The following is a 26,608-nucleotide window of genomic DNA, read 5'->3' on the forward strand; positions in this document are numbered from 1 at the left end:
AAGGACAGGCTTATCCAGCTCTCTGTTCTTTCCAATTGCATATTGTAAAGATGCAGAAGTCCTGGAAAACTATCAGCTTTCTCCAGAGGGGGAATATTTTGTAAAAAGTCCATTCTTTTGGGAGGAGTGGGTTTGTTGTTCAAGGCCTCCCAATCACCTTGACTGCACAACTGGGATTTGCTGGGATGTGGCTGAATCCCACCCAAGACTAACGCTGGTCTGGAAGTCCTCTTTAGTTTGCTCCCAGTTTTCTTTCTTGGGTTGAGCCCAACTCTTTGCTTTGTCATTTCATTCAACTTCACTTCTGGCTTTCCCCAGTTCCTACCATGGCTTTAATTTTCAGGTCAGGGTCATGGCTTTGAGCCCCTGCATTGCAGGATGTTGAACTAGATGACCCTCTCTTCCATTCTAGCTCTATGATTCTTTGATTCTGTTAACTTCATAATCCATCCATTCCTGTGTAAGGTCTTCCTTCCCCTCTGCCTTCCACTCTATACCCCAGATATTAATCTACTGGTGGTTTTAGGCCCCATCTGCACCATACATTTAAAGCAATATCATACCTATTTACACAGTCATGAATTCCCCCTCTAAAATATTGGGAACTGGAGTTTATTAAGGGTGCTGAGAGGTTAGTTCCTCTTCCTAGGGAACTCTGGAGCTTGCAGCTCTGTGAGGGGAACACAGCTATTAGATTTTGGGTGTATATTGACTGATCACAAAGTTTATTTGAGTCTGCTACTTTTATTTTATTTTTTCCCCTATTTTGTTTTATGTTGCTGTTTGATCAGTCAGGATACACACACACACACACACACACACACACACAGATGCACAAACTCTTTTGTTTATTTTCTATGGGACAGACAGCCACAGCAGCATAGAAAGCAGTAGGATAGGTAAGGCACAACTTCAAAGGGGAAAGCTATTATTATAATCAGTTGGACAGGAAGAAATGACTGGATTGGATATAGAAGAAAGAAGACCATAAGTCAAATATGAAACATGGATTGAATAATTGTTCCACCCCTGAGCTTTTGGAGAGCCAGTGTGGTGTAGTGGTTAAGAGCGGTAGTCTCGTAATCTGGGGAACCGGGTTCGCGTCTCCGCTGCTCCACATGCAGCTGCTGGGTGACCTTGGGCCAGTCACACTTCTTTGAAGTCTCTCAGCCCCATTCACCTCACAGAGTGTTTGTTGTGGGGGAGGAAGGGTAAGGAGAATGTTAGCCGCTTTGAGACTCCTTAAAGGGAGTGAAAGGCGGGATATCAAATCCAAACTCCTCCTCTTCTTCTTCTTTTGCTGTAACCAGATAGTAGTCGGACACGACTAAACGACTAAACAACAACAAATTCAGTCTTTTAGTTCCTTTAAGGCCAGAACTCAAAAGATGGAAATTCAAAGGGAAACAACATATATCTCATGATGTGAATGGGCTGGTCACATTTTAGAGGACGTGTGCAATGACTGACATTCTGGGGGAAAGTAACTCAGGCCTCTTAGAATGATGTTTCCACGAATACCACACAAGAAACAATTCGGCCTTAACAGAGATCAAAGAACAGGACTCTGCATTTCTGCCTTGTGGAATTTTCTGAAGGGATAAAGGAGCACCTAAGTTGCACTTTCAAGAAAAAGGTTTCTTACTTGAGCCAGACCCTGTTGACACAAGTGCTACCAAGAGCACAAAACACTTGGAGAAGTGTTCATAAGCTGCTGTTCCTCGCATCACTCTATTCAAAGGAAACAGCTCAGGCTGACCTGTGTTATTCCTATGGCAGCCCGAGACACCACTGTCCTGATAACCTTAGGTGGGTTATCCCATGCTTTGTCTGGAGTTTGTCTGCCCCATTGTAAGAAGACTCAGCTGCCAGCTCAATTGGCTGCTGTATGTGGAATGGGATTGAAGAGGCATCATTTTGTTTTAGCTTTTTGCTTCAGGCAGCAAAATGTATTGGTCTGGCTCTGCATATTGACTGATAGCAAACTGTTCTTATTGGTAATACTGCAACTTTTGCTGCATTTGAAAGCCATTTACTCTTTTCCAACTTTCAGGCTGACGACTTATTCATGGGGCCAGTTCAGCCTTGTTTGGAATTTCTTCGCCATCATTGCAGGGTCATGGCTAAGACGTCCCCCATCCATCTCACTCTTTCCATGATGACACTGTATATTGCTTTGTTTGATAAGGATCCTGTGAGCTTCATCTTCCCACTCGCCCACCTCCACCTTGTTGCGCCCTAAGACTGAGGGAGGAACTGTGTTAGTTCTCCCATCTCATTTCTGCCCTAGAAAGATATTGAAATGTCATGGAGGAAGCCCATGTTGAGCTGCGTCCAGCTTAAACTGCAGAGCACACTGGTATGTGCATGGAAAGAAATGAACTGGGGAAACTTAAAACTGTAGTAAAGCATATGTGCTGCTGTTCTGGAATTTTGGTTCTGGAATTATTCTACTTCACCCGGAATTCAGGAAGAGTGGGATGTAGGAATGCTCTGGCACAAACCAGAAGAACAGCTGTACATAGCATTGGCACTTTCTTAGTGGCAAGCAATGCAGAAATCTAACAAACCTATAAGATGGAAAGTTGTAATAGGTGAAGTCATCTGGCCTCCCTAGGCTAACCATTTGCCTTTACCTGTACCTATTTCCATATGAAATGCGTCTTGCACTGAAGTCCATAGTGGTATCTTAACCAACAACCTAGGTTTAGATCTACTCCAGATTCTCAATATAGTGCATCTAACAAAATGGTTTTGAAAGTCCATATTCACTTTGACCTTGTCATACCACAGATATCCATGTCACCCAAACCTTAAATCATGACTCTCTAATTCCAAAATCCCCCTATTTCTTAGTATCACTCACTCCTTCATCCACGCTAAGCAATAGGTGGCAAAATACAATTTCTAATCAGGCAGTTCCAATCCTCCCCTTAGCTTTACATCTTGCAGTACTTTCATTTTAACTTGTGGTTTGTTTTTTTTCATTGCCATAACACTTAGATAAACCCCTTTTGCCATTCTTTAAATAGTGAATCAGTCGCAAGAGTTATTATTTGAAATAAAAATATCATGCTAGGCAAAACATTCATTTTTATCACTGAAATTTTGCCTAGCAATGACAATTTTAACTTTTCCCATCTTGGCATAATAATTCAAGACAGGGGTGACAGATTACATCACAATCCAATGTTAAGTTTATATTGGGGTTATCTGGTGCACAGAGGGCATTTCAGCAAATGAGCTGCAAATAGGTAAGCTGTTAGGTGAACAGCCTAGGCGGGAAAGTGTTCTGGGATTTAAAAGCTGTCTAAAAACAATATTCATCTGCTTTTCTTTTTTCATAGATTACGATGTCGATTTTCTGGATAATTTTCTTGGTGTCAATTTCTGGCACCAAGCATGCTGAGGTAAGAAAAAAATGTGACTAGCATAGGGCTTGCCGATACGAAGGTCTGCAGTTTGAATCCCCGTGACGGGGTGAGCTCCCGTTGCTCGGTCCCTGCTCCTGCCAAACTAGCAGTTCAAAAGCATGTCTAAGTGCAAGTAGATAAATAGGTACCGCTCTGGTGGGAGGCTAAACGGCGTTTCTGTATGCTGCTCTGGTTTGCCAGAAGCGGCTTAGTCATGCTGGCCACGTGCCCGGAAGCTGGACACCACCTCCCTCAACCAGTAAAGCGAGTTGAGCGCCACAACCCAAGGGTCGTCCGCGACTGGACCTAACAGTCAGGGGTCCTTTTACCCTTTACCTTTAAAGGTAAAACATTTGCATTTATTGCTAAAAATGTCTAACCCCCCCTTTCACTGGCAGAGGAAGAGGAGTGCAGGGGGAGCACACCACCCCCGGCAGCATGATCCTGGCAGGGTGCCATTGCAGCTGCCCCCGCGCTGGGCACCCCGCCCCCACAGGCAGCGCTTCCCGCCCCCAGGACGCACGCCCCGCCCCGCCTTCTCTCTGCCCCCCGTTGCCGGAGCATGAAGCTCCTCCATTGCCCCTTTTGTGGGGTCACAAGAGAGTGAGTGTGATGCAGTTAGCGTGTTAGGCCGGGGGAGACCAGGGCTATCAAATCCCTACTGAGAATATATTTGATGTCATTACAGGAGGAGTGCGAGAGCGACCTGGTGGAGCGAACGCCCGCCCTGGAAGGTCCGTTTTTGGCTCTCCAGACCGTGAAGTTGACAAATACCTCATTTGTGAACTGCATAAACGATCCACCAGGACCTGTCAAGTTGGGCATGGAAAACGTGACAAAAAAGCCAGAAAGAAAACATGATTCAACTGGAAGCGGTAATTTATTTTTTTAATCCTCTATTGGGAGGGGTTGTCATGTGTTTCTTTGTTGATACTGAACATTTTCATCGTATCACTTTATATTATATATTCAGACATTCAACCAGTAGACTTTAGTCCATTAGGGCAAGTGGGGAACTGCCCTAAAAAGCTAAGCCTCTGTTAGCCAGCCCCCATCTGCTCCTGTTCCTCCTTAGACCCAGTGTTGCTGTTATGGAACTCAGCAGCAAGGAGGGTGAGGACAAAGCCAGAATTAGTTCACTCTGCCTGTCATTGGCTCTAATTCCCCACTACTGTTGACTCTCCCGTATTCTGCCCTACAAGTCCAATGGGCAGCAGCCCCTCCCCCTGCATTCAATGCAATAAAATGAACCATAGATGCAAGTGTCATTTTATGACCTTATCCATTTCCTTTGGCTTAAGAATCACCTGGATGCTCCAAAAACTATTATAGGGGAAAGAACAGGAAGGTTGAAAATCTTCCAGATTTTTAAAATGAGATATTTATATTTTGAAAACATTTTAATATATATGTATTTATTTGAAATTTCAGGTAGTTCCAAAATGGTAGTAAGGCACCTGAAATTCCTCGACTCCTTGAAGACTTCTGACAAAGAGAATTTCCTCCCAGCTGTAATGAAGAGAAGTAGAGAGAAGTTGTGGACTTTCAGCCAGGTGGACTTTCACCCAGCTTTCATAGAGCCAGCTGTATCATCTGCCTGCAAAGGCTTGTGCCAAGGAGTTGGATCCATGGAAGCGTACGACGGGGTGGCAAAGGTGGTGGCCCCAAAACATCAAGAACTCAGGAAAGAGGAAGGGTTGCTCACTCTGCTGATGCAGAAGCTCAATATGGACAGAGACGAACTAAAGAAAGTAATTGACCGTCTCCGGGACCTAAACGATGAACTTGAATCACTTAATAAATGGAAAAACGAACTTGAAAAGAGGATTGAGGAATGCGCTCTGAAGCTGCAAAGGGCTGAAAAGATGAGCTTGGGAGGAAAGGAGGATAGGGGCACGGAAGCAGCAAGCTATAATCTTTCCATTATCAAGGTATCTGACTCCACTTACGTAAGGACCTTGGAGAACGCCATCCAGTTTGGAACCCTAGTCTTGCTTGAAAATATCGGCGAGGAAGCGTTGGGTGACCTCTCAGAGCCAGTGCTGCTAATGTCAACTTTCAAACAACAGGGTGTAGAGTACAGGAGACTGAGTGAGAACGTTCTTGAGTACTCAAGCAATTTCAAGTTTTTACTCAATGGATTTCTAGTGGAATACTACTTGGAGGAGTCTGACCACGTCACCAAGGAGCCCATGTCTCTGGTTATATTGAAACAGGTAGATTTTATGGAAATTTGTATCTGTTTTCATTATCTGCCATATCTGTTGCAAGCTCAGTATTCTGAACAGAGACTGAGAGAGAACGTTCTTGAGTACTCAAGCAATTTCAAGTTTTTACTCAATGGATTTCAAGTGGAATACTACTTGGAGGAGTCTGACCACGTCACCAAGGAGCCCATGTCTCTGGTTATGTTGAAACAGGTAGATTTTATGGAAATTTGTATCTGTTTTCATTATCTGCCATATCTGTTGCAAGCTCAGTATTCTGAACAGAGACTGAGAGAGAACGTTCTTGAGTACTCAAGCAATTTTAAGTTTTTACTCAATGGATTTCTAGTGGAATACTACTTGGAGGAGTCCGACCATGTCACCAAGGAGCCCATGTCTCTGGTTATGTTGAAACAGGTAGATTTTATGGAAATTTGTATCTGTTTTCATTATCTGCCATATCTGTTGCAAGCTCAGTATTATGAACAGAGACTGAGAGAGAAGGTTCTTGAGTACTCAAGCAATTTCAAGTTTTTACTCAATGGATTTCAAGTGGAATACTACTTGGAGGAGTCTGACCACGTCACCAAGGAGCCCATGTCTCGGGTTATGTTGAAACAGGTAGATTTTATGGAAATTTGTATCTGTTTTCATTATCTGCTGTATCCTTTGCAAGCTCAGTATTATTAACATACTATTAACATACTATTATTAACATATTATTGTTGAAAGACAATAGCTGTCGACACACCAAGGCCCATGACTTTCTCCAAAGAATCCTGGGCACTGTATCTTTCAGAGCTACAATTCCCAGCATGCTTAACAAACTACAGTTCCTGATTAGTTAGAAAGCAAAATCACCTGCAGATTCTGGTACCTAGTTGCCCACTACTAAAATGTTGGTGCATTTTTGTTTTGATTTTTTTCCTGAATTTGAATGATTATGAAATGTGGTGAACTGAAGATTGGAACAGTAAGGAATTAATATGTAGATTATGCCCTCTCCCTTGGTTGTCGTTAAATTGCAATAATGCCAAAGGAGCTTCCAGCTCTTCAGCTGAAATGGATTCAGACCTCCGCAGAAACGGAGAAATTGGTAGTCCTCTTAGAAAAAGAAACCATTGAGGTTTCGGATGCCAAGGAGCAGCTAGTGGGTGCAGATGAAAAGGAAACTAGTGAAGCTGCAGCTCTTGCCCAGGGTATTCAGGTCATTGGGCTGTGCAGCCTGGTGCTCCCTGCCCATCCTCTGCTATGCCAACTTACCTGAGATTAAGCCCCTTTGAACCCAAGAAGACTGAAAAAAATTGCACACACAGGACCGCACTGTCAGCACATGATGTGCCTTCCACAGTTGGTTTTTAATGAAAGAGCGGCAATTAAGAGGGGATGTTCACACATGATGTTGCTGAGAGGGGATTCAATCCCTTGTGGCCCCCCGCCCGTTCTGATCTGCCTCCCCAAGGTTGCTATTTACCCCAGAGTTAAAAGTAATATTGAGCTAAAAATGCCCTCCTTTTGTGGTGTCATAAGTGAGTGATGCAGCTGAGTGTTAGGCCAGGGGTTAGGGTTAGGGTTATTGTTTCACTGGACTGTTCATCCTGACTATGTGGTATATTTGATATGATTACAGGAGGAGTGCGAGGGAGACCTTGCCGAGGCAATGCCAGCCATGAACACTCCCCTGAATGAAACTACACATTCTGGGGAAGAATAACTCAGACCTCTTACAATGACGTTTCCACAAATACCACACAAGAAACAATTCAGCTTTAACAGAGATCAAAGAACAGGACTCTGCATTTCTGCCTTGTAGAATTCTCTGAAGTAATAAAGGAGCCCCTAAGTTGTGCTTTCAAGGCATCTGCAAGAAAAAAGTTTCTCTCTTGGGGCAGACTCTGTTGACACAAGTGCCCCCTTCTTTCTTTTTAAATCACCCCTCCAATCTTCTCTTAGCAGAGGGCGGACGAGATGTAAAGTGGACGCCTGCCAATTTTTAATTTTAAAACCATTCTGGGCTGTAAAACTGTGCGATTGTTCTTGCTTAGGCGATCCTGAAGAAAAGAGCTTCTGGTTTTATTACTGGTCACGAGTGTGGGGTGAAAAAGAAAGACAGACGGGGGTGCGGGGGGGAATGACAGCAGTGGCCGCAAACATTTTCATCTCCCACCACGCTTAAATGCAAAGCCTGCAAGACCAGAAGCATTTGTGGCTTGGTTTGGCGATTTTGTTGCTTTAATGCAAAGATGCAATTTAGCAGTTTCAAGTTCAGGGCCAAGGTCAAATATACAGGTTAGTATATAAAGCCTTTAACAGCTTGTCCCTAGTTTACTTGTGAGATATCCTTATCCTATATATGCCCATGCAACTGCTTGGATCTGTGGAACTGGCACTGTTACAAGTGCCACATAATACTTGATCCGCATTTGTAAGAAATAGATGTTTTCATATGGAACTCTCAAGCAGATACCTTCACTCTACACTTTTTGGAGCCTGCTAAAAACATCCATAAATGTAGAATCTGGACATACATTTTAATTTACTCCCTGCCCATTGTTGATCTTCCTTATTTTTCAATGTTTTCAATAGTTGTTTCCCTTTTTTTAGATGATTTTATGGTTTTACTCTTTTTGTAAACTGCTTTGAGGCTTTCTTCCAAGCAAGTGGTGTATAGATCTTGTGAAATAAATAAAAATAAATATACACCCAGATTTAGGCAAGCCCTATCAGGACCGTGAACAGGTCCTGAAACCTCCAGTGGCTGCAGTTTTCTCTTGATTGTGGTAAGTGGGTGGATGTTGTCTCAGCAAAGAGGTTGAGGTTGGCAAACCCTGCCGTACAATTAGCCCTGCCTTTGCAGAGGAGCTGGCTGTGTTCTTTAAAGGGCTGTTCTCCACTTCCATAACTGCTAACATCTACAAGGCTGAAAGATGAAATGCTACTGGGGACTCATCCTAAGGGTTTGAGTCACAAACCCCACCTGTGCCCACTCACAAAGGGCCATCACAAACCCCACCTCAGCCCACTCACAAAGGGCCATCACAAACCCCACCTCAGCCCACTCACAGACGACTATCACAAACCCCACCTCAGCCCAATCACAAAGGGCCATCACAAACTTACCTCAGCCCTGACACAAAACGCCCTCACAAACCCCATAGTATATTGGGATTTGTGAGAAAACTCCATCATCCCTAGTAATGCAAGGCCAGCTAACATATGGCTGCTTATTAAAAGTGCCCCACTGTAGGTTCCAGTTCCCCCCTGTGCCACTGTATTAGGGCTCCGGTCACCTTGTGAGCAGAGTCTTATTTAGTCTTCTGTTTTAATCAGAAGGTATCTCTGCATTCTCCATAAACATCTTACCATTTTCATTCCAATGCGTTGTTTCTGTTCCAAGGCGAATCTAACTATGGTAGGAGATTACTGGACAAGGACAGGCTTCTCCAGCTCTCTGTTCTTTCCAATTGCATATTGTAAAGATGCAGAAGTCCTGGAAAACTATCAGCTTTCTCCAGAGGGGGAATATTTTGTAAAAAGTCCATTCTTTTGGGAGGAGTGGGTTTGTTGTTCAAGGCCTCCCAATCACCTTGACTGCACAACTGGGATTTGCTGGGATGTGGCTGAATCCCACCCAAGACTAACGCTGGTCTGGAAGTCCTCTTTAGTTTGCTCCCAGTTTTCTTTCTTGGGTTGAGCCCAACTCTTTGCTTTGTCATTTCATTCAACTTCACTTCTGGCTTTCCCCAGTTCCTACCATGGCTTTAATTTTCAGGTCAGGGTCATGGCTTTGAGCCCCTGCATTGCAGGATGTTGAACTAGATGACCCTCTCTTCCATTCTAGCTCTATGATTCTTTGATTCTGTTAACTTCATAATCCGTCCATTCCTGTGTAAGGTCTTCCTTCCCCTCTGCCTTCCACTCTATACCCCAGATATTAATCTACTGGTGGTTTTAGGCCCCATCTGCACCATACATTTAAAGCAATATCATACCTATTTACACAGTCATGAATTCCCCCTCTAAAATATTGGGAACTGGAGTTTATTAAGGGTGCTGAGAGGTTAGTTCCTCTTCCTAGGGAACTCTGGAGCTTGCAGCTCTGTGAGGGGAACACAGCTATTAGATTTTGGGTGTATATTGACTGATCACAAAGTTTATTTGAGTCTGCTACTTTTATTTTATTTTTCCCCCTATTTTGTTTTATGTTGCTGTTTGATCAGTCAGGATACACACACACACACAGATGCACACACTCTTTTGTTTATTTTCTATGGGACAGACAGCCACAGCATCTTAGAAAGCAGTAGGATAGGTAAGGCACAACCTCAAAGGGGAAAGCTATTATCATAATCAGTTGGACAGGAAGAAATGACTGGATTGCATATAGAAGAAAGAAGAGCATGAGTCAAATATGAAACATGGATTGAATAATTGTTCCACCCCTGAGCTTTTGGAGAGCCAGTGTGGTGTAGTGGTTAAGAGCGGTAGTCTCGTAATCTGGGGAACCGGGTTCGCGTCTCCGCTCCTGCACATGCAGCTGCTGGGTGACCTTGGGCCAGTCACACTTCTTTGAAGTCTCTCAGCCCCATTCACCTCACAGAGTGTTTGTTGTGGGGGAGGAAGGGTAAGGAGAATGTTAGCCGCTTTGAGACTCCTTAAAGGGAGTGAAAGGCGGGATATCAAATCCAAACTCCTCCTCCTCTTCTTCTTTTGCTGTAACCAGATAGTAATATTGGCTTGGCTAATTAGGCCACACAATACCTCACTGCACCAGCTCACTTGCCTTATGGATATGCTTTGCAGTATTCAAGCCTGGCGTGCTCTGGTCCATGGGGTCACGAAGAGTTGGACACGGCTAAACGACTAAACAACAACAAATTCAGTCTTTTAGTTCCTTTAAGGCCAGAACTCAAAAGATGGAAATTCAAAGGGAAACAACATATATCTCATGATGTGAATGGGCTGGACACATTTTAGAGGACGTGTGCAATGACTGACATTCTGGGGGAAAGTAACTCAGGCCTCTTAGAATGATGTTTCCACGAATACCACACAAGAAACAATTCGGCCTTAACAGAGATCAAAGAACAGGACTCTGCATTTCTGCCTTGTGGAATTTTCTGAAGGGATAAAGGAGCACCTAAGTTGCACTTTCAAGAAAAAGGTTTCTTACTTGAGCCAGACCCTGTTGACACAAGTGCTACCAAGAGCACAAAACACTTGGAGAAGTGTTCATAAGCTGCTGTTCCTCGCATCACTCTATTCAAAGGAAACAGCTCAGGCTGACCTGTGTAATTCCTATGGCAGCCCGAGACACCACTGTCCTGATAACCTTAGGTGGGTTATCCCATGCTTTGTCTGGAGTTTGTCTGCCCCATTGTAAGAAGACTCAGCTGCCAGCTCAATTGGCTGCTGTATGTGGAATGGGATTGAAGAGGCATCATTTTGTTTTTGCTTTTTGCTTCAGGCAGCAAAATGTATTGGTCTGGCTCTGCATATTGACTGATAGCAAACTGTTCTTATTGGTAATACTGCAACTTTTGCTGCATTTGAAAGCCATTTACTCTTTTCCAACTTTCAGGCTGACGACTTATTCATGGGGCCAGTTCAGCCTTGTTTGGAATTTCTTCGCCATCATTGCAGGGTCATGGCTAAGACGTCCCCCATCCATCTCACTCTTTCCATGATGACACTGTATATTGCTTTGTTTGATAAGGATCCTGTGAGCTTCATCTTCCCGCTCGCCCACCTCCACCTTGTTGCGCCCTAAGACTGAGGGAGGAACTGCGTTAGTTCTCCCATCTCATTTCTGCCCTAGAAAGATATTGAAATGTCATGGAGGAAGCCCATGTTGAGCTGCGTCCAGCTTAAAGTGCAGAGCACACTGGTATGTGTATGGAAAGAAATGAACCGGGGAAACTTAAAACTGTAGTAAAGCACATGTGCTGCTGTTCTGGAATTTTGGTTCTGGAATTATTCTACTTCACCCGGAATTCAGGAAGAGTGGGATGTAGGAATGCTCTGGCACAAACCAGAAGAACAGCTGTACATAGCATTGGCACTTTCTTAGTGGCAAGCAATGCACAAATCTAACAAACCTATAAAATGGAAAGTTGTAATAGGTGAAGTCATCTGGCCTCCCTAGGCTAACCATTTGCCTTTACCTGTACCTATTTCCATATGAAATGCGTCTTGCACTGAAGTCCATAGTGGTATCTTCACCAACAACCTAGGTTTAGATCTACTCCAGATTCTCAATATAGTGCATCTAACAAAATGGTTTTGAAAGTCCATATTCACTTTGACCTTGTCACACCACAGATATCCATGTCACCCAAACCTTAAATCATGACTCTCTAATTCCAAAATCCCCCTATTTCTTAGGATCACTCACTCCTTCATCCACGCTAAGCAATAGGTGGCAAAATACAATTTCTAATCAGGCAGTTCCAATCCTCCCCTTTGCTTTACATCTTGCAGTACTTTCATTTTAACTTTTGGTGTTTTTTTTTCCATTGCCATAACACTTAGATAAACCCCTTTTGCCATTCTTTAAATAGTGAATCAGTCGCAAGAGGTATTATTTGAAATAAAAATATCATGCTAGGCAAAACATTCATTTTTATCACTGAAATTTTGCCTAGCAATGACAATTTTAACTTTTCCCATCTTGGCATAATAATTCAAGACAGGGGTGACAGATTACATCACAATCCAATGTTAAGTTTATATTGGGGTTATCTGGTGCACAGAGGGCATTTCAGCAAATGAGCTGCAAATAGGTAAGCTGTTAGGTGAACAGCCTAGGCGGGAAAGTGTTCTGGGATTTAAAAGCTGTCTAAAAACAATTGTCATCTGCTTTTCTTTTTTCATAGATTACGATGTCGATTTTCTGGATAATTTTCTTGGTGTCAATTTCTGGCACCAAGCATGCTGAGGTAAGAAAAAAATGTGACTAGCATAGGGCTTGCCAATACGAAGGTCTGCAGTTTGAATCCCCGTGACGGGGTGAGCTCCCGTTGCTCGGTCCCTGCTCCTGCCAAACTAGCAGTTCAAAAGCATGTCTAAGTGCAAGTAGGTACCGCTCTGGTGGGAGGCTAAACGGCGTTTCAGTATGCTGCTCTGGTTTGCCAGAAGCGGCTTAGTCATGCTGGCCACGTGCCCGGAAGCTGGACGCCACCTCCCTCAACCAGTAAAGCGAGTTGAGCGCCACAACCCAAGAATCGTCCGCTACTGGACCTAACAGTCAGGGGTCCTTTTACCCTTTACCTTTAAAGGTAAAACATTTGCATTTATTGCTAAAAATGTCTAACCCCCCCCCCCTTTCACTGGCAGAGGAAGAGGAGTGCAGGGGGAGCACACCACCCCCGGCAGCATGATCCTGGCAGGGTGCCATTGCAGCTGCCCCCGCGCTGGGCACCCCGCCCCCACAGGCAGCGCTTCCCGCCCCCAGGACGCACGCCCCGCCCCGCCTTCTCTCTGCCCCCCGGTGCCGGAGCATGAAGCTACACCATTGCCCCTTTTGTCGGGTCACAAGAGAGTGAGTGTGATGCAGTTAGCGTGTTAGGCCGGGGGAGACCAGGGCTATCAAATCCCTACTGAGAATATTTTTGATGTCATTACAGGAGGAGTGCGAGAGCGACCTGGTGGAGCGAATGCCCGCCCTGGAAGGTCCGTTTTTGGCTCTCCAGACCGTGAAGTTGACAAATACCTCATTTGAGAACTGCATAAACGATCCACCAGGACCTGTCAAGTTGGGCATGGAAAACGTGACAAAAAAGCCAGAAAGAAAACATGATTCAACTGGAAGCGGTAATTTATTTTTTTAATCCTCTATTGGGAGGGGTTGTCATGTGTTTCTTTGTTGATACTGAACATTTTCATCGTATCACTTTATATTATATATTCAGACATTCAACCAGTAGACTTTAGTCCATTAGGGCAAGTGGGGAACTGCCCTAAAAAGCTAAGCCTCTGTTAGCCAGCCCCCATCTGCTCCTGTTCCTTCTTAGACCCAGTGTTGCTGTTATGGAACTCAGCAGCAAGGAGGGTGAGGACAAAGCCAGAATTAGTTCACTCTGCCTGTCATTGGCTCTAATTCCCCACTACTGTTGACTCTCCCGTATTCTGCCCTACAAGTCCAATGGGCATCAGCCCCTCCCCCTGCATTCAATGCAATAAAATGAACCATAGATGCAAGTGTCATTTTATGACCTTATCCATTTCCTTTGGCTTAAGAATCACCTGGATGCTCCAAAAACTATTATAGGGGAAAGAACAGGAAGGTTGAAAATCTTCCAGATTTTTAAAATGAGATATTTATATTTTGAAAACATTTTAATATATATGTATTTATTTGAAATTTCAGGTAGTTCCAAAATGGTAGTAAGGCACCTGAAATTCCTCGACTCCTTGAAGACTTCTGACAAAGAGAATTTCCTCCCAGCTGTAATGAAGAGAAGTAGAGAGAAGGTGTGGACTTTCAGCCAGGTGGACTTTCACCCAGCTTTCATAGAGCCAGCTGTATCATCTGCCTGCAAAGGCTTGTGCCAAGGAGTTGGATCCATGGAAGCGTACGACCGGGTGGCAAAGGTGGTGGCCCCAAAACATCAAGAACTCAGGAAAGAGGAAGGGTTGCTCACTCTGCTGATGCAGAAGCTCAATATGGACAGAGACGAACTAAAGAAAGTAATTGACCGTCTCCGGGACCTAAACGATGAACTTGAATCACTTAATAAACGGAAAAACGAACTTGAAAAGAGGATTGAGGAATGCGCTCTGAAGCTGGAAAGGGCTGGAAAGATGAGCTTAGGAGGAAAGGAGGATAGGGGCACGGAAGCAGCAAGCTATAATCTTTCCATTATCAAGGTGTCTGACTCCACTTACGTAAGGACCTTGGAGAACGCCATCCAGTTTGGAACCCTAGTCTTGCTTGAAAATATCGGCGAGGAAGCGTTGGGTGACCTCTCAGAGCCAGTGCTGCTAATGTCAACTTTCAAACAACAGGGTGTAGAGTACAGGAGACTGAGTGAGAACGTTCTTGAGTACTCAAGCAATTTCAAGTTTTTACTCAATGGATTTCTAGTGGAATACTACTTGGAGGAGTCTGACCACGTCACCAAGGAGCCCATGTCTCTGGTTATATTGAAACAGGTAGATTTTATGGAAATTTGTATCTGTTTTCATTATCTGCCATATCTGTTGCAAGCTCAGTATTCTGAACAGAGACTGAGAGAGAACGTTCTTGAGTACTCAAGCAATTTCAAGTTTTTACTCAATGGATTTCAAGTGGAATACTACTTGGAGGAGTCTGACCACGTCACCAAGGAGCCCATGTCTCTGGTTATGTTGAAACAGGTAGATTTTATGGAAATTTGTATCTGTTTTCATTATCTGCCATATCTGTTTCAAGCTCAGTATTCTGAACAGAGACTGAGAGAGAACGTTATTGAGTACTCAAGCAATTTCAAGTTTTTACTCAATGGATTTCAAGTGGAATACTACTTGGAGGAGTCTGACCACGTCACCAAGCAGCCCATGTCTCTGGTTATGTTGAAACAGGTAGATTTTATGGAAATTTGTATCTGTTTTCATTATCTGCCATATCTGTTGCAAGCTCAGTATTATGAACAGAGACTGAGAGAGAACGTTATTGAGTACTCAAGCAATTTCAAGTTTTTACTCAATGGATTTCAAGTGGAATACTACTTGGAGGAGTCTGACCACGTCACCAAGGAGCCCATGTCTCGGGTTATGTTGAAACAGGTAGATTTTATGGAAATTTGTATCTGTTTTCATTATCTGCTGTATCCTTTGCAAGCTCAGTATTATTAACATACTATTAACATACTATTATTAACATATTATTGTTGAAAGACAATAGCTGTCGACACACCAAGGCCCATGACTTTCTCCAAAGAATCCTGGGCACTGTATCTTTCAGAGCTACAATTCCCAGCATGCTTAACAAACTACAGTTCCTGATTAGTTAGAAAGCAAAATCACCTGCAGATTCTGGTACCTAGTTGCCCACTACTAAAATGTTGGTGCATTTTTGTTTTGATTTTTTTCCTGAATTTGAATGATTATGAAATGTGGTGAACTGAAGATTGGAACAGTAAGGAATTAATATGTAGATTATGCCCTCTCCCTTGGTTGTCGTTAGATTGCAATAATGCCAAAGGAGCTTCCAGCTCTTCAGCTGAAATGGATTCAGACCTCCGCAGAAACGGAGAAATTGGTAGTCCTCTTAGAAAAAGAAACCATTGAGGTTTCGGATGCCAAGGAGCAGCTAGTGGGTGCAGATGAAAAGGAAACTAGTGAAGCTGCAGCTCTTGCCCAGGGTATTCAGGTCATTGGGCTGTGCAGCCTGGTGCTCCCTGCCCATCCTCTGCTATGCCAACTTACCTGAGATTAAGCCCCTTTGAACCCAAGAAGACTGAAAAAAATTGCACACACAGGACCGCACTGTCAGCACATGATGTGCCTTCCACAGTTGGTTTTTAATGAAAGAGCGGCAATTAAGAGGGGATGTTCACACATGATGTTGCTGAGAGGGGATTCAATCCCTTGTGGCCCCCCGCCCGTTCTGATCTGCCTCCCCAAGGTTGCTATTTACCCCAGAGTTAAAAGTAATATTGAGCTAAAAATGCCCTCCTTTTGTGGTGTCATAAGTGAGTGATGCAGCTGAGTGTTAGGCCAGGGGTTAGGGTTAGGGTTATTGTTTCACTGGACTGTTCATCCTGACTATGTGGTATATTTGATATGATTACAGGAGGAGTGCGAGGGAGACCTTGCCGAGGCAATGCCAGCCATGAACACTCTCCTGAATGAAACTACACATTCTGGGGAAGAATAACTCAGACCTCTTACAATGACGTTTCCACAAATACCACACAAGAAACAATTCAGCTTTAACAGAGATCAAAGAACAGGACTCTGCATTTCTGCCTTGTAGAATTCTCTGAAGTAATAAAGGAGCACCTAAGTTGTGCTTTCAAGGCATCTGCAAGAAAAAGGTTTCTTACTTGGGGCAGACTCTGTTGACACAAGTGCCCCCTTCTTTCTTTTTAAATAACCCTTCCAATCTTCTCTTAGCAGAGGGCGGACGAGATGTAAAGTGGACGCCTGCCAATTTTTAATTTTAAAACCATTCTGGGCTGTAAAACTGTGCGATTGTTCTTGCTTAGGCGATCCTGAAGAAAAGAGCTTCTGGTTTTATTACTGGTCACGAGTGTGGGGTGAAAAAGAAAGACAGACGGGGGTGCGGGGGGGAATGACAGCAGTGGCCGCAAACATTTTCATCTCCCACCACGCTTAAATGCAAAGCCTGCAAGACCAGAAGCGTTTGTGGCTTGGTTTGGCGATTTTGTTGCTTTAATGCAAAGATGCAATTTAGCAGTTTCAAGTTCAGGGCCAAGGTCAAATATACAGGTTAGTATATAAAGCCTTTAACAGCTTGTCCCTAGTATACTTGTGAGATTTCCTTATCCTATATATGCCCATGCAACTGCTTGGATCTGTGGAACTGGCACTGTTACAAGTGCCACATAATACTAGATCCACATTTGTAAGAAATAGATATTTTCAGATGGAACTCCCAAGCAGGTACCTGGGTGTAAATATACACCCAGATTTAGGCAAGCCCTATCAGAACCATGGACAGGTCCTGTGACCTCCAGTGGCTACAGTTTTCTCTTGATTGTGGTTAATGGGTGGATGTTGTCTCAGCAAAGAGGTTGAGGTTGGCAAACCCTGCCCTGCAATTAGCCCTGCCTTTGCAGAGGAGCTGGCTGTGTTCTTTAAAGGGCTGTTGTCCACTTCCATAACTGCTAAAATCTACAAGGCTGAAAGATGAAATGCTACTGGGGACTCATCCTAAGGGTTTGAGTCACAAACCCCACCTCAGCCCACTCACAAAGGGCGATCACAAAGCCCACCTCAGTCGTCTCACTTAGCACCATCACAAACACCACCTCAGCACTCACAAAGGGTCATCACAAACCCTACCTCAGCCCTCTCACAAAGGGCCATCACAAACCCCGCCTGAGCCCTCTCACAAAGCACCATCACAAATACCACCACACCCCACTCACAGAGGGCCATCACAAACCCCACCTGAGCCCTCTCACAAAGGGCCATCACAAACACCACCTCTGCCCACTCTTATGGCTGCTTATTAAAAGTGTCCCACTGTAGGTTCCAGTTCCCCCCTGTGCCACTGTATTAGGGCTCCGGTCACCTTGTGAGTCTTATTTAGTGTTCTGTTTTAATCAGAAGGTATCTCTGCATTCTCCATAAACATCTTACCATTTTCATTCCAATGCGTTGTTTCTATTCCTAGGCGAATCTAACTATGGTAGGAGATTACTGGACGACAAGGACAGGCTTCTCCAGCTCTCTGTTCTTTCCAATTGCATATTGTAAAGATGCAGAAGTCCTGGAAAACTATCAGCTTTCTCCAGAGGGGGAATATTTTGTAAAAAGTCCATTCTTTTGGGAGGAGTGGGTTTGTTGTTCAAGGCCTCCCAAAAACTTTGGACTGCACAACTGGGATTTGCTGGGATGTGGCTGAATCCCACCCAAGACTAACGCTGGTCTGGAAGTCCTCTTTGCTTTGCTCCCAGGTTTCTTTGTCTCTTGGGTTGAGCCCAACTCTTTGCTGTGGCATTTCATTCAACTTCGCTTCTGGCTTTCCCCAGTTCTTACCATGGCTTTCATTTTCAGATCAGGGTCATGGCTTTGAGCCCCTGCACTGCAGGATGTTGAACTAGATGACCCTCTATTCCATTCTAGCTCTATGATTCTTTGATTCTGTGACTTCGTCCATTCCTGTGTAAGGTCTTCCTTGCCCTCTGCCTTCCGCTCTCTGCCCCAGATATTAATCTTCTGGTGTTTTTAGGCCCCATCTGCAGCATACATTTAAAGCAATATCATACCTATTTACACAGTCATGAATTCCCCCTCTAAAATCCTGGGAACTGGAGTTTATTAAGGGTGCTGAGAGGTTAGTTCCTCTTCCTAGGGAACTCTGGAGCTTGCAGCTCTGTGAAGGGAACACAGCTATTAGATTTTGTGCGTATATTAACTGATCACAAAGTTTATTTGAGTCTGCTACTTTTATTTTATTTTTCCCCCCTATTTTATGTTGCTCTTTGATCAGTCAGGATACACACACACACACACACACACACACACACACTTTTGTTTATTTTGTATGGGACAGACATCCACAGCAGCTTAGAACGCAGTAGGATATGTAAGGCACAACCTCAAAGGGGAAAGCTATTATTATAATCAGTTGGACAGGAAGAAATGACTGGATTGGATATAGAAGAAAGAAGAGGAGTCAAATCTGAAACATGGGCTGCCCATCTGAACCTTTCACAATATTCTAATTTTCTGAGATTGTTAATTTGGGGTTTTCATCAGCCGTACGCCATAATATAATAATTATAACTAATAAAGTCTTGACATATCTCTCTTTGCATGTCATGTGTGTATCTCATGTATTAGTTTCACCTTTTAAGTTGAATTACTGAAATAAATGAACTTTTCCATGATATTCTAATTTTCCGAGTTTCACCTGTACTGTATGTCCACCTTAGTTCTGGTTCTTCACTCCCAACTGGATCTCTTTCATATAAACTATTGAGGCCCCTTCTTTCTGGGGGATCTCTAAGGTGAGGTACTCCATTTTTATTCTTGGTTGGGAACCCCAGACAAGGAAAGACATTCTGTTTGCCTACCCTGAAGAGGTTGTTTAGTGATATTTCTAGCTGTAGACTGTCATATCTGGAGAAGGTTGGGAGATTTGCTAGCTTAGCCATTTCTGGACTCTTGCCTTATAATATTCGTTTTAAAGACTCAAAGGAGGGGTACAACTTCCCTTATGGCGATTCCTAATTATTTAAAACTAGCTGCTCAGAAATTCTAAGAAACAACAGCAATAATATCAGGACAGTCAGCATAGTTCTGAAATGCTCAGTCTCTCATCATGGTTCAGAATGACATGCAGTTGTATTCAGACATCAATAAAAAACTTTCCCCTTGGTCTCGGGAACCATCATGCAAAATTCAGTTATAATAGCTTTTTAAAAATTCTAAATGCCTAGTAAACAGACAGCTTTCCAAAATATATAGTAGATGCTACCATGACAATAAAAGGTAAAGGGACCCCTGGCCATTAGGTCCAGTCACAGACAACTCTGGGGTTGCTACATTCATCTCGCTTTATTGGCCGAGGGAGCTGGTGTACAGCTTCCGGGTTATGTAGCCAGCATGACTAAGCCGCTTCTGGCGAACCAGAGCAGCGCACAGAAATGCCGTTTACCTTCCCGCCAGAGCGGTACCTATTTATCTACAGTGGTACCTCTGGTTGTGAACAGAATCCATTCCGGAGCCCTGTTCGCAACCTGAAAGGAACACAATCCGCATCTGCGCATGCGCGGGTCGTGATTCACCACTTCTGCGCATCCGTGTGATGTCATTTTGCGTGTTTGTGCATGCACGTTTATGCATGCGCAAGCGGCGAAACCCAGAAGTAACCCTTTCCAGTACTTCCGGGTCACTGTGGGACGCAACCTGAAAAGACATAACCTGAACCGAATGTAACAAGAGGTATGACTGTTTTTGCACTTTGTGCTTTCGAATTGCTAGGTTGGCAGGAGCAGGGACTGAGCAATGGGAGCTCACCCCATCGCAGGGATTTGAACCACCGACCTTCTGATCGGCAAGCCCTAGGCTCTGTGGTTTAACCCACAGCACCACCGGCATCCCTTGACATTACATTCTTCTTATATATTCATAGGATCACAGAATTGTAGAGTTGGAATCTCTACTAAAGCATTCCTGGCAGATGGCCACCCAAGCTCTGCTAAAAACCCACCTATGAAGAAGAGTCCCCTACTTTTCAAGGGAGTCCTTTCCACTGTTGCAAACAGCTCATTTTGTTTGCAATAAATAGTGTAAACGCATTCATTGGCATCATAACCATTAGACTTTGTGTATACATAGCTTGAAAAGATAGCATAGAATATGCAAAGGTCAGCGGATTGGAGAGATCTATTGTTCCTCACTCTGAAAGGAGAGGGATAAACAGACATGAAACTGTCTATGCAAAGAAGAAAGGGGAGGCAAGAGACTTGAGATTGTCACCTCTTGATGCTATTACTAATCTGCCAGCTTTGCACTGCTTCATGTTGTGGATTCTTCTCCCTATTGTGCTGGCAACTGTCTTTGACAGTGTGGAAAGAGTTCTGAGTGACCTGGTAGCTGTACGGCGGCTCCCTCGGCCAGTAAAGCGAGATGAGCACTGCAACCCCAGAGTTGGCCTCAACTGGACCTAATGGTCAGGGGTTCCTTTACCTTTACCCTCTGTGAAGACTTCACGGAACATAATAATGAATAATTTTGTTGTGTACATGAGCCAGCTTGGTGCCCCTGTTAAGAAGAAACAGATTTCAAATGCCCCTGGTCTTCTTTAGGACCCTAAGAGATGGAAAATATTTTAAGCCCTCTATATATCCATCCATTCATTCTTGATCCTAAAAAAAATAGCTTTTAAGTCCTCACTGTGCATCAAATCCTTTGGGTCTCAAATATATATACAATGAAGCATGGGATGGAACGATGGAGAAATTTTTGAAACAACAATGGGTTGTTGTTTCACTCAAGGGATGGTGGATAACAGCAGGCTTCCTCAACCTCGGCCCTCCAGATGTTTTGAGACTACAATTCCCAGCATCTCTGACCACTGGTCCTGCTAGCTAGGGATCATGGGAGTTGTAGGCCAAAAACATCTGGATAACAGCAACAACCAGGGGAAAGAAAGACATAACATCTTACAAGCACAGGAAGAAACACCACAGACAGAATAAATGTCACACACAGGAAGAATAAGAATATAGTTTGAGTTCCTCACTTGTAGTTTTACAAGTCATTTAATGTGTCAACATGAGTAGAAGTTATGAATATTGCAGTTGTTGCATAATGGAATATTATTATGACCGGAATGTAATGGAAATTAATAAGATTTTGGAATGCAGAAATAAAGCAAATCATCAAGCCATCAATTCTACCATGTGGGGGGCCACCATATCTAAATTACATAATTTGGTATTTGAACTATTGGCATTAATAATTGCATTATAAATTGGTATTGGTATAATGAGGCTATTATTGGATTGTAATTGAAAACTAATAAAAAATATTATCAAAAGGAGACGAGAGCTTGTTTGTCTCAAATTAGACGAAATATAAATGATATTGCCTGGCCAAAGCATGCTTACAGCTCTCACTGAGTTTGTATACATGGCTAAGGTACATTTATGTAAGGGGCTTGTTTATAATTATATTTTGGGAATGATCCATGTTCCTATGTAGCTGCATTGTTTTATACTTTCTGGGTGTCCTGTTATCATTTTATAAAGTAGTTGTTATAAATCAAGCACTACAAGGAGTTGTTTCGTTTTGTTTTCCAGTGTATCTCCTATCAATAATAACATTCAGTGTGGCTCAAGAAATTTTTTATTCTGAAAGCGTGAGACTTATAGGGAAAAGGGGTGGGGAACCTCCCATATTTAGTTTGAGGGGTGGTATTCCTATTCTTACTTTTCTCTTGTATCATACTTCTAATGCTTGACTTTGAGCCAAATGTTTCTATCTACATAAAAGACTTTCTCTTTTATATAGAAAAGCAGGCTTTCGTTCAGCATATCTGGTAAAGCTTAATAAACAATGGATAGAAGTTAACCTTTTGTTTCCATTAAATTCTTATTTCATTTTAAACTGAGTTTTCTTTTAAGCAATATAATATAGCTGAAATTATATATATATATATATATATATATATATATATATATAAAAAATTAATATAAATATATGTGTGTGTGTACCGACCCCTCTCGCTCTCCAGGCTTCAGCGAAAGCCTGCATTCGCTCCATAGGACGCACACACATTTCCCCTTCATTTTGGGAGGGGAAAAAGTACGTCCTATAGAGCGAAAAATTCGGTAATTCTTCTTTCCTTTTTCTTTTCCAATGATTCCTTTCTATCCTGGCAAGCTACATGTTGTGCACGAATAATGCAGGATGAAGTCCTAATGGTTTTGTGATTGGTTTAAAGAAAAGCAGCCCCTCAATTCTGAATTTGAGGGTTCGACAAGGGAGGAGGTGTCTTAACCTGTCTCAGGTGTCTGGGTTTTTTTTGTCTACTTCCCCACCCCACCCGGGGTTTGAGATGCAAGTTTTCAAAGGTAATGTTACATTTAGAATCCCAAGAGCAAGTGCAGCTTGGAAGGGTTGAGTCTGAGCTGAAAAACAGCTATCAGGGAAAAGATTAAGTACCTCTCTGATCAAAATTGCAGCCCCCTGAGGGTGTTTTTCATTTCAAAAACTTGTCAAAGTTGCATTCACATATAGTTTGCTGTTATTGTGCCTCTGTTTTCTTTCTAGGTTTTCTGATTCAAGAATTTTTCAGTTTTGTTTTTTCTCAAAAAATCAAGGTAGGCTTGTGAAAAGTTGCTAAATGACACAGGAAAATGAGAAAGTGTTTCCCCTCGCTCTAAACTTTTCCTGGTCCAAGTACCAGCGGAAGGTTCTTCATTGGATTCATAGAGTATCTATCTTTTAGTAGTCTAAGGAGAAGGGAAGTACCAACTTATGAAACTTATGAAACCCATGGCCTGCCTGTACAACATTGACTGGTTGTTTTGTGGAAAGGTAACCAAAACCAAAAACCAAAAAACCCAACCTGGAAATGATTTGGCAAAAGCAAACAAACATCTACTTCCTGTGTATTCTGCAATCTAAAACATCTAATCCAAATATAAGGCCAAACAGCAGTTCAAAACCAAGATCCTCAGCTCCCTCCAAAACAAACAAACAAACAAACAAACAAACAAACAAACAAACAAACAAACAAACACTATGTTGTCTACAGTTAAGATAAACCCTGGATGGTTAAGTCTAGTCGAATTTGACTATTGAGTGCGGTGCTCATCATGCTTTCAGGCCGAGGGAGCCAGCGTTTGTCTGCAGACAGCTTTTCTGGGTCATGTGGCCAGCATGACGAAACCACTTCTGGTGCAACAGGACACTGTGATGGATGCCAGAGTGCACGGAAGCACCATTTACCTTCCTGTTGCAGCAGTACCTATTTATCTACTTGCACTGGCATGCTTACGAAATGCTAGGTTGGCAGGAGCTGGGACAAAGCAACAGGAGCTCACCCCGTCGCATGGATTTGAACTGCCAATCTTACTATCAGCAAGCCCAAGAGGCTTGGTGGTTTAGACCACGGCGCCACCCGCGTCCCGTTGTCTACAGAGCATGCTTTAACAAGGGGGATCACGGAAGATAGAAAATTGCACCAGACTCCTTCAAGAAAGGAAAGCAGTCCTGTCAGCTGAAAGTGCCAGTCCTTCCACTGGGATGATCTACTTTTCAAAGGTATGATTAGCATGTGGCATCTATCATTTTTGTAGCTCTGAACAGCACCCGTAAACCATCATTTTATCTTGTCATTGTTTTTGTCTTATACGTCTTGATCCTTTGGCTCTTTGAGTCACTTAAAGGAAATGGATGTCAAAGTTCATGACAAAAATGCTACGTGTAATGTAGAATGTACACTGTTGCAGGCCAAGGGACCTGCTGCTTCCCAGGTAACATGGAGAGAGGGAGAGGGAAACAGAGAGAAACATAGAAAGAGAGAATGAGATCTTTTGCACATTGAATTGGGCAAATGCATAATGTTTTATCCACTTCAACAACATATATAAATGGTGTAATTTGGCTGATAGCGACTTCTTTTTGTATCATAAAAGAGGTCATTTTGAACAATTCTGCCTAACAATGTTTGAGCAGTAAAAGCTGCCACTGTGTCAGGAGGATCAATTGCAAAAAACGGAAAGGGCTCCCATGCCTTTAATAGCTGTGTGAAAGACAGAAAGTTGGCCAGTTCAGCTTCTTCATGAAGGGCTGAGAAAAAAGAGGGCATCATTTCAGGATTCAGTAGGTGGAGGTGGGTGAGCAGTGGGGGCGGAAGAAAGGAGGGAGATTTCTGCTGGGAGGCAAGATTCTCGAAAAGACTGAAAAGCCAGCATACCCTATATATCCAATATAAAATTGAAAAGAAACAAAATACAGTGGTACCTCTGGTTATGAACTTAATTCTTTTCGGAGGTCCATTCTTAACCTGAAACCGTTCTTAACCTGGGGTACCACTTTAGCTAATGGGGCCTCCCGCTGCCGCCGCGCGATTTCTGTTCTCATCCTGAGGTAAAGTTCTTAACCTGAGGTACTACTTCTGGGTTAGTGGAGTCTGTAACCCGAAGTGTTTGTAATCCAAGGTACCACTGTAGTGTAAGAGCATTTGTAAGACTCTTGGACTGGGGGTTTGTGGGGTCTTGCTGTCACTGTTGATTGTCTCTTTGTTTTAGATGTAGGTGGAAACTGTTTGGTTTGGTTGTGTATTTTTTAATGTTTTATTTATTGTTTATGACTACTTTAGTTATGTTGCAGTTACATATATTTTCATGTTGTAAGCTGTCTTGTGCATGGTTTGAACTGTGGGAATGCAGCAAACAAAATTATGTATGTATTTGTTGTAGTTATTATTTTATACCTCAGAAATGAATCAGCTACAGTGAAAAAAGCAAGTGAATCATCCAGAGAGCAGTTTGGGGGTATACTTTGTCATAGAAACTAACCTTCCAATGAGTAGGCAGTCTCCCAAACACCAGCACCAGGTATAAGGGGTGCATAGTCATTAAGGATGGTTTCATGGAGCAAAACCTGTGGTCTAAACCACTGCGCCTCTTGGGCTTGCCGATCAGAAGGTTGGTGGTTCTAATCCCTGCGACGTAATGAGCTCCCATTGCTCTGTCCTAGCTGCTGCCAACCTAGCAGTTCGAAAGCATGCCAAGGCAAGTAGATAAATGGGTATCACTGCGGCGGGAAGGTAAATAGCGTTTCTGTGAGCTCTGGTTTCCGTCATGGTGTTCTGTTGTGCCTGAAATGGTTTAGTCATGCTGGCCACATGACCCGGAAAGCTGTCTGTGGACAAACGCCAGCTCCCTCGGCCTGAAAGCAAGATGAGTGCTGCAACCCCATAGTTGCCTTTGACTGGACTTAACCATCCAGGGGTCCTTTACCTTTTACCTTTACCATGGAGGGAAAGTCTAACAATGGCTACTAGTCATAATAGGCCAACCTAAAGTGTAACTAAGATTTCATTACCACCCACCCAATGCACGGAGTACGTATTGGGAATAAGTGCATAAGATGGACACCAACAGTGGCAGATGAAGCACAACAAATCTTAGGGAATCATATTACAATGAAATTAAGAGGGGAAATTGTAGGCAAGATGGGCTATATCCCCAACCAGTATCATATCCTGATAGAAAATATAAGACTTTTCCAGGTAAAAACTGGACACCAAAAGATAGAACCTTATATAAAAACATGGTTCGATGCAGAGTGTCGGAAAAGTAAACAAGCCTTGGTAAAAGCACCAAGAACCCGAAGGAAACATAAATCTGATGATAAAATTAAAAAGTTTTTAACACAGAGGAGCTTATAATGGTTGTTCCAGGAGCAGAGGAATACGATCTACTGAATACCAGATGTTGTGAGGCAACAGTGAAGAGTGCTATTGGCTTCACGTCTTGCTTGTGGGTTTCTCAGAGCTATTTGGTTCACCATTGGAAAGCAAGATGCTAGACTAGATAAGAGCTCTGTTCATCCACAACTTGGATCTTCTAAGGATTTATTTGTTTATTTTGTTGTTGTCGTTTAGTCGTTTAGTCGTGTCCGACTCTTCGTGACCCCATGGACCAGAGCACGCCAGGCACTTCTGTCTTCCACTGCCTCCCGCAGTTTGGTCAAACTCATGCTGGTAGCTTCGAGAACACTATTCAACCATCTTGTCCTCTGTTGTCCCCTTCTTCTTGTGCCCTCCATGTTTCCCAACATCAGGGTCTTTTC

The 26,608-nt window shown here is 43.2% G+C and overlaps 1 protein-coding gene across 8 annotated transcripts in view; it reads left to right on the top strand.

The window, feature by feature from the left end:
• Positions 1 to 16,624, top strand: part of LOC308481872 (uncharacterized protein) — a 29,646-nt gene extending 13,022 nt beyond the window's left edge. For all 8 annotated transcript variants that reach the window (XM_081014618.1, XM_081014615.1, XM_081014620.1 and 5 more), the window contains 7 exons: positions 3,348 to 3,410; positions 4,102 to 4,288; positions 4,845 to 6,037; positions 12,496 to 12,558; positions 13,246 to 13,432; positions 13,989 to 14,977; positions 16,395 to 16,624. In XM_081014618.1, coding sequence (XP_080870744.1) covers positions 3,348 to 3,410; positions 4,102 to 4,288; positions 4,845 to 6,037; positions 12,496 to 12,558; positions 13,246 to 13,432; positions 13,989 to 14,977; positions 16,395 to 16,478 — 2,766 coding nt within the window. In that variant the 3' untranslated portion in view covers positions 16,479 to 16,624. The remainder of the gene's footprint in view (positions 1 to 3,347; positions 3,411 to 4,101; positions 4,289 to 4,844; positions 6,038 to 12,495; positions 12,559 to 13,245; positions 13,433 to 13,988; positions 14,978 to 16,394) is intronic.
• The last annotated feature ends 9,984 nt before the right edge of the window (positions 16,625 to 26,608 follow it).

Source organism: Podarcis pityusensis, assembly GCF_964106645.2.
Source record: "Podarcis pityusensis genome assembly, chromosome: 7".
NCBI lineage: Eukaryota > Metazoa > Chordata > Lepidosauria > Squamata > Lacertidae > Podarcis > Podarcis pityusensis.